The following is a 17,488-nucleotide window of genomic DNA, read 5'->3' as shown; positions in this document are numbered from 1 at the left end:
AAAAAAAAAAAAAAAAAAAAACACATCATAGTAAAATTAATACCTTCTCCGCTTCGCATCGAAGCTAATATGCTATTTTAACAAATTTTTTTTTTAATTTAACACTATCTACAGATTTGCATCGAAGCGTTTTTTATGATAGTGATTTTAATCACTGTCAGATATGATCTATACTGGACCCAACTATGCCACGACCCCACTGTGCCGCCACCCCGATGAGCTGGGTGTTTTTTTTAATAAAAACATTTCCCTTTTTATATTTATTCAAATATTACACTTATAAATAATTTTTTGATAAAAAATTGCAATATAAATTATTTCTAAAAAAAATTATTTTTAATTTCATTTCAATTTAATTATGGATTTTTAAAATTATTAGCCAATTTTATAATACATTCAATTAAGTAGATTTTTGTACAACTTTTCAAAAATATTTATTTTGAGTTACTTAAATATAATGTTATAACTTTTTGAAAAATGTATGGATTAATACAATTTTTTTTATAGATATAATAGTTATTTATTTATCATTTGGAATATACATTTTTTTAATCTGACCCTTCACCAGCCCACAAGGAGATTTAAAATGACAAATTTTTCTCAAAAAAATAACTTTTTCAACTTAACTTTTGAAAGTGTTACGGAATTTCTGACACTTTTATATATATATTAAATTAAAGATAATGAAATATACTTTATTATGAAAAAAAAAAAAATTCGGACTTTATTTTGTCTTCACAATGAAAATAATTACCCAATGCTATTTTTGTATGAAATTTCTCGATTTTAAATTTTTCATTTTTAACTTAATAATGCTATAAATTATTGAAAAATGTGTATAAAGTGTAATACAATTTTTTTATGAGAAATAATATTTATATCCCTTTTGCATTCGTTATGCTTTTTTTGTTAAATAACACCATTTACATTTATATATTATTATATATATTCATATATTACACTTATGAAAGTGTTCCGGAAATAATGACACTTTTATATATATCTTAAATTAAAGCTAATGCAATGTACTTTAATATGGTGGAAAAATATTTCGAACTTTACTTTGTTTTCATGATAAAAATGGGTACCGTATGTTATTTTTGTGTTAAAATTTTCAATTTTATTTTATTTAAAAATACCTTATAAAAGTTTTTGAGTTAGGATAAAATTATTAACTCTTTAGATTTTTATCTCATTTAGATTTTAAAATTTCAATGAATATCAAAAATCCCATCACTGTAGTTTCCCCTCGTTTGAAGAAATTTCTTATTCATATTAATGATTTTTTACTATGTGATTTTTTTGTGGCTCTCATTTATTTTCTCAGCTCTCACTTTTTTAACGATACATCAAATGATCACAACTATTATCTAATTAAAGATATTACCCTCAAAAAATAAAAAAAAAATGTCCACTTTTTCATTTGAAAAGTTATTTATCCCACATTATTCATATAGACAATTAAAATCATTCCTTTTTAGTATTTTTAAAGTATTTATTATCGATTTACGTTTGATATGATTATAGGTTTTAATTAAAAAACTAAATAATTTTACTTTGTAATTTATTAATTTTTCAACTCTCTCTGTGTTTTCTATCACCATTCTGCAAAATTATTATATAAATCATTTCAAAAAAAAAAATATTTTTAATTTGATCTAAATTTAATTATGGATTTTTAAAATTATTATCCAATTTTATAATACATTCAATTAAGTAGATTTTTGTACAACTTTTCAAAAATATTTATTTTGAGTTTAAACTAGTATAACTTTTTAAAAAGGAATTTATTTTGTTTTTGAATTTTGTGTGTTTTCTGATATCATGAAAAAGAGGTTGGTGTACCACAACCCCTTACCAAAAAACATTCTGTCAGATTAAAACTATACTGGACCCAACTATGCCACGTCCCGACTGTGCTGGGTTTTTTATTATTATGACAATATAACATTCAAAAAACTCCAACTACTTATGTAAAAAATATTTTCTAATTTTAAATTCCTTCAGAGTTATCTAAATATATTGTATTTCACGTTCTAAAATTAAAAAAAAAAAATACGTCATATTCATATCAAAGTAGAACCACTGAAATTGATTATTTCAGTATTAATATAATTATATTATAGATTACTGCTTATACATCCGAATTATTTTAAATTAGTTTAATAAAATTCGTTAAACTGCTATGGATATTTACTAAATCATCTTTTATTGACATTGAGATATATTGAAACAATTATACAACTTGTTTAAATATATGTTGAGATGATTCTATAAATATTTATGAATGGAAAAATATTTTAACATGAAGATTATATTATATTAATGTTATATCGATTTATGCTTACTGGTGATATAGGACAATCAGTTTCTTTGAAATGAAAAGCTGTAGTATAATTTAACCAACGATTGCCCAAATGCGATTATAATGAACTACAAACGTTTTTAATAACTATTACTTCCTCACCAATAAACTTTAATTTAAAACTTTCTTTATGCACATTTTTTTTTAATTTTTATTTTACACGGTTATTACTTTTAAAAAATTGTAATAAAAAAAACTGGATGATACAAGTGGAGGCAACAGTAATAAGGTCATTAATTTACATAAGAGTTATATGAATTTAACTTACAATGAATATAAAAATCTATGTATTTTAAATTTTTTGTCTATATTAAGTTAATGAAAATGACTGAAATTTTGAAATTTTTGACAAATATAAAATCTATTAACAAATATAATGTCAGATTGCCGGGTCAAAAATAATAGATTTGTTTCGTTTAAAAATTTTGTTTTATATCTGTCAATATAAAACTATAAACTCATCATTAGAATTAACTATTAAAAAATATATTTTGGTCTCTGGTGAAAATTCCTTGTAGACCAGTAAATTTATTTATAAATAACAAACAAATTTTTTTTTAAATATTGCAATAAGACCTTTAATATATACGTTTGTCATAAAAATAATAACTACTTTATAATTTTTTCGTAAAAATTATAATACCAAATTATTAAATATTAATTTAATTATTATAATAAATATTTATAATATATAAATATATTACACTTATATATTATAAAACTTGTAATCAAGATAAATATAAGGAAATAGGAGATCATGTTGCTATTGATATAATCCACCAAATTTTTAAAATTAAACGCTATTTATAGATTTGCATCGAAGAGTTAATTATAATAGTGATTTTGATCACTCTCAGATTTCATCCATACTTGACCCAACTATGCCACAACACCACTGTGCTAGGTTAAAAATGCAAACAAATATTCAGCTTTTACGATAAATTTACTATAAAAAGTTATTATAAAATTTATTGACTGCATTTTAATCTTAACAATAACATTTTTTTTTAATTTTCATAAAATTTTCTATTTAATGATAATTTAAAACATGCAAGTTGAACTAAAAGTAATGGTAACTAATTCAACTTTTATTATAAATTTTCAAAAAAATAATTTTTAATGGTATAATATAATAAGTAAAAAATGTTATTTTATTATTTTTAACAAATTAAAATTAAAAGTGAGTAATAATTTTTTTTTTTTTAATATTTTTATATATATAAATACTTATTTTCTTCTAATTAGTTATAATATAAAAAATTAGAAGTGATAGAAAAAGTTTATTTGTAGATTTGAAAACAGCACGAAAAATTTTTAAGAAAAGTATAATTTTGATTGTTATGAAAGTTCCTTGTAGTTCAATATATTTATTCATAAGTAACAAATATGTTTTATTGTAAAGTATTCCATCAATCCCTTTAAATTTTTATTCGCGTTAAAAGTAAAGAAATATACAACTACTTTATTACTTGTTATAGTTTCTGTGTAAAAATTACAACACTAAATTATTAAGTATTAATTTCATATTATACTTAATTGCTATAATAAATATTCATATATTATATTTATAGATCAAAGAACTACTGATCAGCTATACTGAAGGAAATAGGAAATTATTTTGCTTCTGTTATTATCCAACATTTGCCTTAATAATAATAACCTCTTTATAATTTTTTATAATTTCTCCGTAAAAATTACAATACTAAATTATTAAATAACAATTTCATATTATATTTAATTGCTATGATAAATATTTATTCATATATGTAGTAAATAGCTGAGAAAGTATTGAATTACGGCGATTTTAGTATAACTGATAAAGTAAACTGTTGTAAAGCTAATACTTTACAACAGTAGTGAGTAATTTTTGAACTCTTAAGCAAGATAATAATTCCATATAATAGGGAAATGCAGGATAAGCAAATTAATAATGGTGGGAAAAAGAATACAAAAGGGAATTACGAAAAGTATGGAGGGACTGAACGGAACTGGACGTTTTGTCGAAGAAACGTCGAATTATGGGTTAGGTCGTTGGTGTGCAAGTAACTTTATTTTTGTACGACTTAATTAATTATTTTTTATATTTTTATATTATATTTTGACTTTCTGTCTTTACGTTATATAAATAAAATAATTATTTAAAAACCTGTACTCGAGAGTAAATACTTTACAATCGTCGTGTTATTAAAATTTGGACTATTGGACCTTTAGTCAAACATAACAATTAGTGTTCGTGCTGGCTAGTTTTTGGGCTTAACCGTCCTTTAATAGATTTAGTGGAAAGGTAGTTGTGCTGGTGGCTGACAAGGAGCCTCCCCTCAGTCTGCTACTTTTGAGCTAGATCGTGATGACGGGTCTAAACTCTACCCCTTTAGTAGTTCACAAATTGGAGGGATTGGGGCTGACCAGCGTATCCAACGGGAGGACTCGAGAAAAGCTAAAAACGACGAACTCGTCGTCTAAAAACGTTATTTAATTTGTGCATTACTTTTTGTGTCTACGTCGGGGCACTATTAACGTAAGACAATATATTACACTTATGAATCATAAAACTTGTAATCAGTATATAAATAAGGAAATAGAAGGTCATATAACTTTTGGACTAATCCACCAATTTTTTAAAATTAAACACTATCTACAGATTTGCATCGAAGCATTTTTAATGATAATGATTTTAATCACTGTCATATTAAATCTATACTGGACCCAATTATGCCAGCCCCCACTATGCTGGTTTTTTTTATCATTATACTTATTTGTCTGAGAACTGATTTCTTTTTGAGAACTTTTTTCAAAGTCATATTTAATAAAAATACTAAATGTTTTATTATTGAACAAACATAGTTTATTAATTTTTTTTTACGACTAAAAATACAATTTTTTATTAATATTAAATTTATTTAATTAAAATTATTAAAATAGAATTAGTAATACTATATTTACGTATTTTAACATTTGTTTAATCATTCCCAAGGACGTACAATATTTTGCAAAGATTCACTACAACCCACTATATCGCCTGAAGAATTAATAAAAGTTTGAGTAACTTTGTATTCCCCATAAAAAAAATATTTTTGTACATCACTGTATTCGAATATGCTTTGGTCAATTCCAGATGATACATAATCTCCCTAAGAATGTAAATAAGACTAATCATAATACTTCATAAAACACACAATTTTGAATAAAATATATTTTTAATATATTTTTCAGACACATTTCATAAAAATATATGTTATAAAAGCTCAATTAATAGAAAATCTTGACGATATTTAATATAGTATATATCCCACTGTGCAATGAACATTTTTTAACATGTTCCACTGACATCACTGTTATAAACAGTTTCAAATATATTCACCGAACGTTTTTAAAATATTGCTTTTTTTTAGATTGTTGATATTTTAAGTTAAATTGTAATATCGCATTTTTTTTGCAACCATGTTAAAACAACGTTTAGGTGATGCTTGATAAATAAATAATATAGACACATTTATTGTAACATAAATGTAATAAATTTTAATATGAAAAAAAAAATTTCGAACTTTATTTAGTTGTCATGGTAAAAACAGACATCAAAGATAATAAAAAAATACGATTTTTGTAAAAAAATTTGGTTTTTATATTTTTAAAATATAATGTTATAACTTTTTGAAAAATGTATGGATTAATACAATTTTTTTTATAGATATAATAGTTATTTATTTATCATTTGGAATATACATTTTTTTAATCTGACCCTTCACCAGCCCACAAGGAGATTTAAAATGACAAATTTTTCTCAAAAAAATAACTTTTTCAACTTAACTTTTGAAAGTGTTACGGAATTTCTGACACTTTTATATATATATTAAATTAAAGATAATGAAATATACTTTATTATGAAAAAAAAAAAAATTCGGACTTTATTTTGTCTTCACAATGAAAATAATTACCCAATGCTATTTTTGTATGAAATTTCTCGATTTTAAATTTTTCATTTTTAACTTAATAATGCTATAAATTATTGAAAAATGTGTATAAAGTGTAATACAATTTTTTTATGAGAAATAATATTTATATCCCTTTTGCATTCGTTATGCTTTTTTTGTTAAATAACACCATTTACATTTATATATTATTATATATATTCATATATTACACTTATGAAAGTGTTCCGGAAATAATGACACTTTTATATATATCTTAAATTAAAGCTAATGCAATGTACTTTAATATGGTGGAAAAATATTTCGAACTTTACTTTGTTTTCATGATAAAAATGGGTACCGTATGTTATTTTTGTGTTAAAATTTTCAATTTTATTTTATTTAAAAATACCTTATAAAAGTTTTTGAGTTAGGATAAAATTATTAACTCTTTAGATTTTTATCTCATTTAGATTTTAAAATTTCAATGAATATCAAAAATCCCATCACTGTAGTTTCCCCTCGTTTGAAGAAATTTCTTATTCATATTAATGATTTTTTACTATGTGATTTTTTTGTGGCTCTCATTTATTTTCTCAGCTCTCACTTTTTTAACGATACATCAAATGATCACAACTATTATCTAATTAAAGATATTACCCTCAAAAAATAAAAAAAAAATGTCCACTTTTTCATTTGAAAAGTTATTTATCCCACATTATTCATATAGACAATTAAAATCATTCCTTTTTAGTATTTTTAAAGTATTTATTATCGATTTACGTTTGATATGATTATAGGTTTTAATTAAAAAACTAAATAATTTTACTTTGTAATTTATTAATTTTTCAACTCTCTCTGTGTTTTCTATCACCATTCTGCAAAATTATTATATAAATCATTTCAAAAAAAAAAATATTTTTAATTTGATCTAAATTTAATTATGGATTTTTAAAATTATTATCCAATTTTATAATACATTCAATTAAGTAGATTTTTGTACAACTTTTCAAAAATATTTATTTTGAGTTTAAACTAGTATAACTTTTTAAAAAGGAATTTATTTTGTTTTTGAATTTTGTGTGTTTTCTGATATCATGAAAAAGAGGTTGGTGTACCACAACCCCTTACCAAAAAACATTCTGTCAGATTAAAACTATACTGGACCCAACTATGCCACGTCCCGACTGTGCTGGGTTTTTTATTATTATGACAATATAACATTCAAAAAACTCCAACTACTTATGTAAAAAATATTTTCTAATTTTAAATTCCTTCAGAGTTATCTAAATATATTGTATTTCACGTTCTAAAATTAAAAAAAAAAAAATACGTCATATTCATATCAAAGTAGAACCACTGAAATTGATTATTTCAGTATTAATATAATTATATTATAGATTACTGCTTATACATCCGAATTATTTTAAATTAGTTTAATAAAATTCGTTAAACTGCTATGGATATTTACTAAATCATCTTTTATTGACATTGAGATATATTGAAACAATTATACAACTTGTTTAAATATATGTTGAGATGATTCTATAAATATTTATGAATGGAAAAATATTTTAACATGAAGATTATATTATATTAATGTTATATCGATTTATGCTTACTGGTGATATAGGACAATCAGTTTCTTTGAAATGAAAAGCTGTAGTATAATTTAACCAACGATTGCCCAAATGCGATTATAATGAACTACAAACGTTTTTAATAACTATTACTTCCTCACCAATAAACTTTAATTTAAAACTTTCTTTATGCACATTTTTTTTTAATTTTTATTTTACACGGTTATTACTTTTAAAAAATTGTAATAAAAAAAACTGGATGATACAAGTGGAGGCAACAGTAATAAGGTCATTAATTTACATAAGAGTTATATGAATTTAACTTACAATGAATATAAAAATCTATGTATTTTAAATTTTTTGTCTATATTAAGTTAATGAAAATGACTGAAATTTTGAAATTTTTGACAAATATTATATTATATAATATTATATTATATATTAATATTATATTATATTAATGTTATATCGATTTATGCTTACTGGTGATATAGGACAATCAGTTTCTTTGAAATGAAAAGCTGTAGTATAATTTAACCAACGATTGCCCAAATGCGATTTTAATGAACTACAAGCGTTTTTAATAACTATTAAATGCGAGTTCTTAATCCAGCCGCCGTTTGATCCTTTTACAGCGTAATTTAAGTTCATCTATTTCGATATAGATTAATTATTACTTGTAATAAGAATTTTTATTTTTTTTTATATAAGTAAACAATTTCTTACAGTCAATGAATCATCAAAAGGGATTAAAAATGTTAGATTGCCCATAATTTCATATCTGGTTGGAGAAGTTTTACTCAAATAATGATTAAAGTTAATCAGATGATCATAATTGAAATCACAAGGCATATATGCTGTAACTTTTATTTTAAAAGGCCCCTAAAATAAATGTTGACTAAATAAAAATTATTTTTTGTGGTGTGAGAGGGGGGTAAATGTTTTACAGCCGGTAAGTTAGGTCGAAATATTGGTGTATACTGCGATGATGATAATGATGATTTCGCCTTGGAGTACACCAAATTACTAAACAAAACAATATATAAAATATGGAAGTTCATTATTGAATCTTGTTTTTCCTCAATACGATAACAATATAATATTCACGAAAGTTTATTTGTTTCAAATAAAAATCTACAAAAAAAAAAAATTTTTCATGAACAAAATAATTAAGATGGACTCAGTACTTATTTTTAGCTATCAAAACATGTTTTAAGAAAGTACAAACTTCATTTTCAAATTGAAAATGTTATCTGCATGGGAGAGTTTTGATAAAACATTTAAAAAAATGAAAAAAATCTTAAAACATTTAATAATTTCATTTTTCAAACTTATAACTTTTAAAAAAGATGTTTATTAAAAATAACCCATCTGAAGATACAGGTAATGTTATCCAACTTTAATTTTATATATCATTCATCTCATAACAAATAACTAGTCAATAGTTAAAACTATATTATTAACCATATTCATATTCGCTTTAAAATATATGTATTATATATGTATAAATTATAAGTTAAAATATTTTAACTTATAAACTTATTTTAAATTACAATAAAATAAATTAATATATAATTTACACAAATCTTCATCAGTATCTCCTACAATGGTAATGAAGGTATTATTATATTTATGTTTTCGAGGTTAAGCTGGGCACAACTAAACGACTAACTAATGTAATATAATTTATAATTTCGTGTTTTATAAATTATTATTAATTTTGTAAAAAATAATAATATAAAACATTTCTTTTTTGTTAAATCACTTTAAACTTAGCAATATTAGCTAATAGAAAATAATTAATTAAATTTTTATTTTACATAACATTCCCAAAGGAACTTGAAATTAAAAAAAAAATGTATTCACATCCTCAGTTTATCTTTTAATATTATGCACAATAAAAAAAGATTTCTAAATTTCAAAAAATAATAACCAACAAACTCAAATTCAAATTACAATAAAATTGTTACATGCTTAATTCTTTCTTTTATATAAATTATAGTAGTCATACATACTTTTCATTATACTTATTACTAATATTGATACTATTGATAAAAGGGCATAATTAACAGTTTTGATGAATATTATTTTTTACCTTTGAGAAGTTAGTAGAATTTTTTATTTAGAACTTATATTACATTATATCATTATTTTAAATCTCTGGAAAATAATTTATTTTATGCTAGTACCATACTAAATAGTCTATCAACCACAATATTTAAATAATAACTTTAAAAAAAAGTTACTTTGAATGTTAAAGTTACTCGACGATAATTACCAGTTAAGTTAACGTAAAAAAAAAAATAACTAGTTTAACAAAAATAATTAAACAGAAATATAATAAAATTTTCTCAAATATTATTTACTATTATTACTTTCCAAATTGATCATTTTTTCTGAAAAATTACAAATTCTAAAAAATGTATTAAAAATTTGTTATAATAATTATCATAAAAAAAAATAAATGTATTTTATTATTTTTATGTAAATAATTAAGAGCGACTTTTCATATTTCCGCGTCTTTTAAATAATACCTCATTTGGATTAATGTAGATCCATAATACTTACTATTTAATATACAGTAAGAATAATTGTTTAATGATAAATTTAACTAACATTCATATTGATTAATGAATTTTTAATGGAAAATCAAATGTCACAAATTGTCACTATAATAATAAACTATCAAGTTTTATTTTATATATTAACATTAATATTCTGAGCTACAATAAATGCCACTTCAAACGATTAACAGAAGGTCAATTCTTTCATTTCATCGTATTTCTTTGTATGCGAGTTTAATTAAAATACATTTGCATCATTGTTGTATGACAAATATATGATGTTTTTCAAACATGAATAAAATAGGCAGAATTTATTATATACAATAATTTACTAAAGCAAATTAATACCTATTTTTATACGATTTAATCTATTTTTTTAACACAATGACCGAAACTTTATTGTTGACAGTCTTTTGTTCGATTTCAATTTTGAATTTTTATAACGACCAGCATTTAAAATCACGTATTTTTATTATTAATACATATAATTACGTTATTTTATGTTATACTAAAATATTACTGCAGACAGTCAACGTGTTCATAAATGTTATATGTTATTCTCTTTTTGATTAATGAATAAGATGTTTAAAGATTTTATGAAGTTTATTTATGTCTATTTAAGTTTTTACTACATCTAATGTGTTATTTTTTTCACATCAATTTTTATCTTTTAATTTACTCGGTAGTCGAATAAAAAAATTATATAATACATTCAAAATTTCATAAAGGGACAAGAGGTTTGGTTGGGTTATACTCTATAGTTAAGAGGTAATCAACTATAGAGAGTGTCCCATCATAATTAAAAAATTTTTAGCTTCATATAAGCAAATATTTTAGCTTCGATGTGAAGCTGAGAAAGTATTAATTTTACCATGGTCTTTTTTTTTTTTTTTATATCTGTTCCCACTTTTTTTCATCTCTCACTGGATTGATTTATTTTAACAATACGTCAAAAGATCACAAATTGTATCTAGTTGAAGACATACCCTCAAAAATTGAAAAAATTTCCCTCGTTCCTCGCAAATAGGGGAAATCCCCAAAAAAATTATAAATTTTGTAATTTTTTTCACTCTATTTTCTTAAAACTTCCATAACTTTTTTAAAAATCAACAAATCAACAAAATTTTTTTTATACTAAAACCTTAAATTTTTCCTTTAATTTGATATCATTTTTTTGAAAATCTAACACTTATTATGCTCACAGGAGGGAGCAGCTTTTTTTACAAAAAATGACTTTTTCAACTTAATTTTTGAAAATTTTCCGGAAATACTGCGTCCTTTAAATATATGTCAAATTAAAGCTTATATCATGTACTATAAAATTAAAAAAAAAAAAATTTGTTCCGACGACCTATTTTCTATGCGCAAATGGCTACCGTATTCAAAAATATGCTATTTTTGTGTTAAAATCATGGGTTTTGTATTTTATTTTATTTTCAAATATCTTATAAGGGCAATACACTGACTTTCATGAATATTTTATTATTTAATTGACATTGAATAAAGTTCATAAGACATAAGAAATTAAACTTATTAATTTTTTTTGCTTTTTAAAAGTCGAAAAAGTAATTTTTAAATTTGAGTTAACTTAAATTGCCAATTTTTTTAAGCGGCGAAAACAACGAACAGTTGCCAAATCGGTAACACTAGTGTCTTTCATGCTGACGGTACAGTTCAAATCCGTCTGTGGCAATTAATATTTTGCATTTTTTTTTTTTGAGTTAGAATAAAATTTTCAAATCATTTGATATTTATCTCATTTAGATTTAATAACTTCAATAAATATAAAGGATCCTATCACTATAGTCTCCCCTCGTAAGAAGAAATTTATATTCATGTTAATATTATTTTACTATGTGGTTCTTTTTGTGCCTATGATTTTTTTTGCCAACCCTCACTAGACCTACTTTTTTCAAAGATACGTCAAATGATTACAATTCGTATTTAGTTTAAGTTATTATTCTTAAAAATATTAAAATTAAAAACATTAAATTCTATTATTCTTAAAGTATTCATTATCGAATTAGATTTGATATGATAAAAGTATTCAACTACACAAGTAAATAATTTTACTTCGTAATTTATTTATTTTTTACTCTATTTGTGTGTGCTACTACTAGACTTTAATATTCCAAATTTATTGGTAACATGTTACTATACAAATAATTTCTAAAAAAAATGATTGTTAGTTTCTCCTGATTAACAATGGATTTTTACAATTATAATCAATTTTTATAATACGCTAAATTGAATAACTTTTTTTTTATTAGTTTTTTTAGATATATAATCATTAAAATTAATTAAATTCTGAATATTCCCATTGTAGAATTTTTTTAAAAGCCAAAAGTTAATTAGAAATGATTACTATGATTTTCATTTAAGTGATCTATTACGATAAAAATGTAAAAAAATCTAACTTTTCTGATAAATGTACTGTAAATAGAAATTATAAAATTTCCTGATTGCATATTAATCTTAACAATTTCATTTTTTTCTATTTAATAATGTCAATTTCAAACTTGCAAGTTGAGCTACATGTTATGGTAATAAATTCATTTTTTTTTTAATTAAAACTTTCACTTTAAAGGACAATAAAAAGTAGGTTCAACATTATTACTTTTAACATATTTGAAAACAATTAATTTTAAAAATTATATAATATATAATTAAAAGATTACTAATCTGGATATAATTAAGGAAATAGAAGTTGATGTTGATTTTGTAATTATCCACCAATTTCTTAGAATTAAACACTATCTACAGATTTGCATCGAAGCGTTTCTTATGATAGTAATTTTAATCATTGTCAGATTAAATCTAGACTGGACCCAACTATGCCACGTTCCCACTGTGCTGGTTTTTTTTTAATAATTCGTACAGTTTTAGCTATATTAAAAAAATATTTATAACTGTTTGTAAAAAAAAAAATATATAATTTTTTTCAAAATTTAAAAATAGTATTTTCTTACAAAAAACTTTGATGGATTGATAACAACTTTAGGAGTTACTACTATTGTAGGACATTTTTATTTTTTTATTTAAATGAGTAAATGCTCAAATCCAATTTCAAGGTTATTTTAATGGTTTCTTAACGGTTAGTTTTTTTATGAGGTCAAGTTGTTAGCTCGATGCTCAACCCCCAACCTAGAATACCAGAATGTTTCAACCAATTAAGGTGAGGGTTGAGGTACTGCAGTGCACTGAGTAACGTGCATTGTGCGATGGGAGCGCCATTTTTCCAACGCCAGGATCGAAATCGGAAAACGGATTACACTTGGGAACCTTTAAAATATGTATTCGAAGGTCAAAACAAGTATAAACAAAATGTATTAGCTCAACAAGAGTTAGGGTAGAAAGATAACGGAAAAATAAAAAAAAAATATAACTCTCTTCTATAACGTATATGAAAATGGAGTGTGTTTCATGGTACAGGACATAGTGCTACCATGCATAATTTTTCTGCAGTCTCAGATCGGATTTGCTATATCCGAATTGCAGGCGAGATATTTGACTTAGTCATTAAAAACTGCTACGCACCAATGGAAGACAAAAATGAAAACATCAAAGACAATTTTTATGAAGATCTAGAAACAGTATATAATAATTTACCGTTACATTGTGTAAAGATAGTAGTAGGGAATTTAAATGCAAAAGTTGAAAAAGAAAATAAGTATAGACCAATAATAGGACATGGTCACTGACTAAAAGAGACAGAAAGCAGCTGATGACCTTCGAAAGAATGATACTAATAAAAATCTAAAGTCCAAAATTCAATGCAGAATTTCAAATTCACAAAATGAAAAAAATTAAGAACTACAGAAGTTACATCACAGAATAAATATTATATCATATATAAAAATCAAACAATTAAAATGTTGCGGTTATGTCTGGAGAATGGATGGAAAAGTATTAGTTAATAAAATAAATAAATAACGTCCATTAGGGAGACCAAGGATCAGATGAGTGGATGTTATAGCTCAAAATATCAAAAATATAGAAGAAAAGTCAACTTTGACGTCGCATAAAATAAATAGAATGGAGAGGTTTTATGATGGAAGCGATGGAACTTAATGGGGTAATAAACTGAAGAAGAAGAAGTAGAAGATATGTCCAAATAATATTACATTAATAAGCCGTCAAACTAGGTTTATCAATAAAAATAATACTAAAATTTAACAAATAAAAACATAAAGATTGTAAATACAGAATTAATAATAATAATCGTTAACTAAATATAAAGAGAAAGTATGATGAATTGGAAATTACTGGTAATGATATATAGCAATAGAAGCAGCCAAAAAATTAAAACTCAGACATTTTGATATTAAAACAGCCTTCTTATGTGGTGATCTTGAAGAAGAAATTTACATGAACCACCCAAAAGGATATAAAGATGGAACTAAACAAGTTTGCAAATTTTAACGAAGATTATATGAATGGAAACAAGCAACCAGATACTGGAAAAAAATATTTAAAAAGTTGTTGTTAAACTTTGATCTAAAAAAAACAAAGGTAGATCTCTCTATGTTTGTAAGTAATAAAAATAAACAATTAATGATTGTATCTATTTTTGTAGACGATGGTATTATACCAGCAACAAATGATGGTGAAGTATCTGAAGAGCAACTTTGAGACGAAAGTAGGAGACCTTAATCATTTTCTGGAAATTGAAATTGATCAGTGAAATTGTGTGGGTCAATATTTATACATCAGTCGTTATATTGACAACGTGTTTTGGAGAGATTCAATGTGGGTGAAGCCAACAGACTATGTATTTCTCCAGTTCCACAACATTAGATGCAAATTTATCAAAATTATTATAAGCAGGAGAAATTTTTTTTTAACTTTTTTGACTGAAGAACATTGCTGACATATTCACATGACGATACATGTAATAGGAAAAAAATTATATATTTGGATTATACAAAGTTCATTAATTAAATTAAGTACAATACAAAATATCATAACGACTAAAAAAGATAACATAATAATAGGAAAATAAAAATAAGATAAAATAAATTTATAAATCTTAAATCTAGTTGAGAACTAATATTTAAATAAAAAATAATAAATATTAAAAAAAAATAATACTTAACAAATTTAATTGACATCATATCAAATATTAATAAAAATCTCCAAAAAAGCTAAAATTAAGTCAAATTTATTATTTATAAAAAAAAAATGTTCAACTTGTTAATTGTTATTGAAAGTCTTCGTTAAAGACTGGTACTAAAAAATAAAAATAAAAAATGTAGTTAAAAATAAACATGTTGTGTCAACGAACATACTTCTGAAAGGTAAATATTTCTTGGTAAGTGAAAAATAACATTTGGGGGAACTTTTCGGATAAATTAAAAAATGTTGAAGCCTTTATGTCGCTGCTCTTGACACATGTCTTTTAAAGTATATTTCTTCTTTTGTGAATAATTAGGACCACCCCAAGGGGGTAACATGACAACAACGTTTTAGTTAATCATCCAATTCCGTTGGATACACATCAATATGCTGTCGAGAAATTATGTTGTGATTATTTATGTTATCGTTGTGCAACATCGATTGTTGTCGGTCTTCTCTCTATGTCTGCATTGTTGCCCTTATCTTACCGCTTATCAGCTATAAGCTCTATGGCGCTTGTGAGCCAGTAGTTTTGTATTCGTTTTTGTTGTAAAAGTAAAATATTACCATCTCGATTGTCGGACCCTTGTGCTCTCGGTATATCGTTGTTAGGTCTATATATTTTCTGAGATACATCACAGTACCGTTCACAGCATATTATACACTTTGGTCCGTTAAGAGACATTTTATCCACTCCACTTCTAATACAGTTTTTCCAATCCTTTTTTTCCACTGGCCTTTTTTCTCTACTGTATGATTTTTCCAATACCTTCTTTTTTATTAACATTCTTTTCCATTAATTTTTTCCAAAAAAAAAATTTTCTCTATTTAATTACAATTTAAAAAATTTTTTCAATAATAATAACGATTAATATAAATTAAGAGTATTTCTTCTTCTAGCGTATGCTTGTAATTTTCAGGAAAATCTTCTAAATCCTCGAAATTGTGAGTTTGTAGGTATATTTTTTGTCTGGGAAGAGTGCTGTTGCAGGCTCGACCCGGTCGTCATCCAGCGACTGCATCGAAGCCGTTGGACTGGTGAGGCAGGTTCCAGGTGGGCGCTCGCGCCCAAGCTACTGTCAGAGGGTGTGCCAAACAGGCGCCCTCCAGTGACCTTCGGGTCACTGAGGTAACTGCTGGTGGTCTGATGATCTCTGCAGAGATGATCGAAGACTGGGCGGATATCCGGGATCGCTTCTGCGACGGAATTCCGTTGACGCGGTTGGAATATGGCCGCTGGATGCACCTTCACCAGCGTATGACCTCTTTGGAAGTCAGGAGTTATTGTTTCCCACTCAGGAGGTTCAGAAACCCGGATGGCTTCCGGAGTTCTGTGTTGATGGTGTTGGGAATGATGGAGAAGAACCTTGCGGATGGTGGAGTCTTCGCACCGGTGAAGGAAGAGAGATATAATCCTCTTGACGATGTAGAGGATAACGAGGAGAGAGCCGGCTTAATGGATAGCTGCATCTCCAGCCTTCAAGGTGACACGGCACCGCCTTTTGCTCTAGGCTGGCGCTCACCCGTGTCTCTCTCGATATCAGCCGTCCAGCTATTAATATGACAATCGGTTGTCATCGGTCGTCACCCCGCCCTTGACACTGAGATAAGGCCGCCGCCGAATATGGATTACCGATATTGCTTTCTGTTCCGTTTTCGACGTACACCTCGACTGGTGGATTATTTTTGGTGCTGTGTCTTTTTTTTTGTTTTCGACGTACACCTCAACTGGTCGTTCTTATTTTGGTTTTGTTTTTCTGGGATCCTCTGTGTTCTTTTAATTGGAATATATTAAGTTATATTTAACTACTAATCGTTTTATATATATATATATAATCGTGTACACTAGTGCGGTTGTACCATTTTGTGGATTACGCAATAACTCGCTGACGATAGTAATCTAAATTGAAGTATATTAATTAAGATTTAACTATTACTCATTATATATATATATAT

At 25.0% G+C, this 17,488-nt stretch overlaps 1 protein-coding gene across 1 annotated transcript; it reads right to left on the bottom strand.

Annotated features, from left to right (window-relative positions):
• Positions 1 to 5,312: 5,312 nt before the first annotated feature.
• LOC126894306 (uncharacterized) lies at positions 5,313 to 9,107 on the bottom strand. The gene is made up of 4 exons (XM_050665227.1): positions 8,801 to 9,107; positions 8,580 to 8,735; positions 8,337 to 8,504; positions 5,313 to 5,496 (listed from the first exon to the last, which is right to left on the bottom strand). The coding sequence occupies exons 1-4, from the start codon at positions 8,912 to 8,914 to the stop codon at positions 5,329 to 5,331; spliced, it is 606 nt and encodes a 201-aa protein (XP_050521184.1). The 5' UTR covers positions 8,915 to 9,107; the 3' UTR covers positions 5,313 to 5,328.
• Positions 9,108 to 17,488: the final 8,381 nt, after the last annotated feature.

Source organism: Daktulosphaira vitifoliae, unplaced genomic scaffold (assembly GCF_025091365.1).
Source record: "Daktulosphaira vitifoliae isolate Bord-2020 unplaced genomic scaffold, ASM2509136v1 Scaffold_1, whole genome shotgun sequence".
Lineage (NCBI taxonomy): Eukaryota > Metazoa > Arthropoda > Insecta > Hemiptera > Phylloxeridae > Daktulosphaira > Daktulosphaira vitifoliae.
The sequence above is the reverse complement of the archived record's forward strand: the minus strand, read 5'-3'. Positions and strand labels throughout refer to the sequence as shown.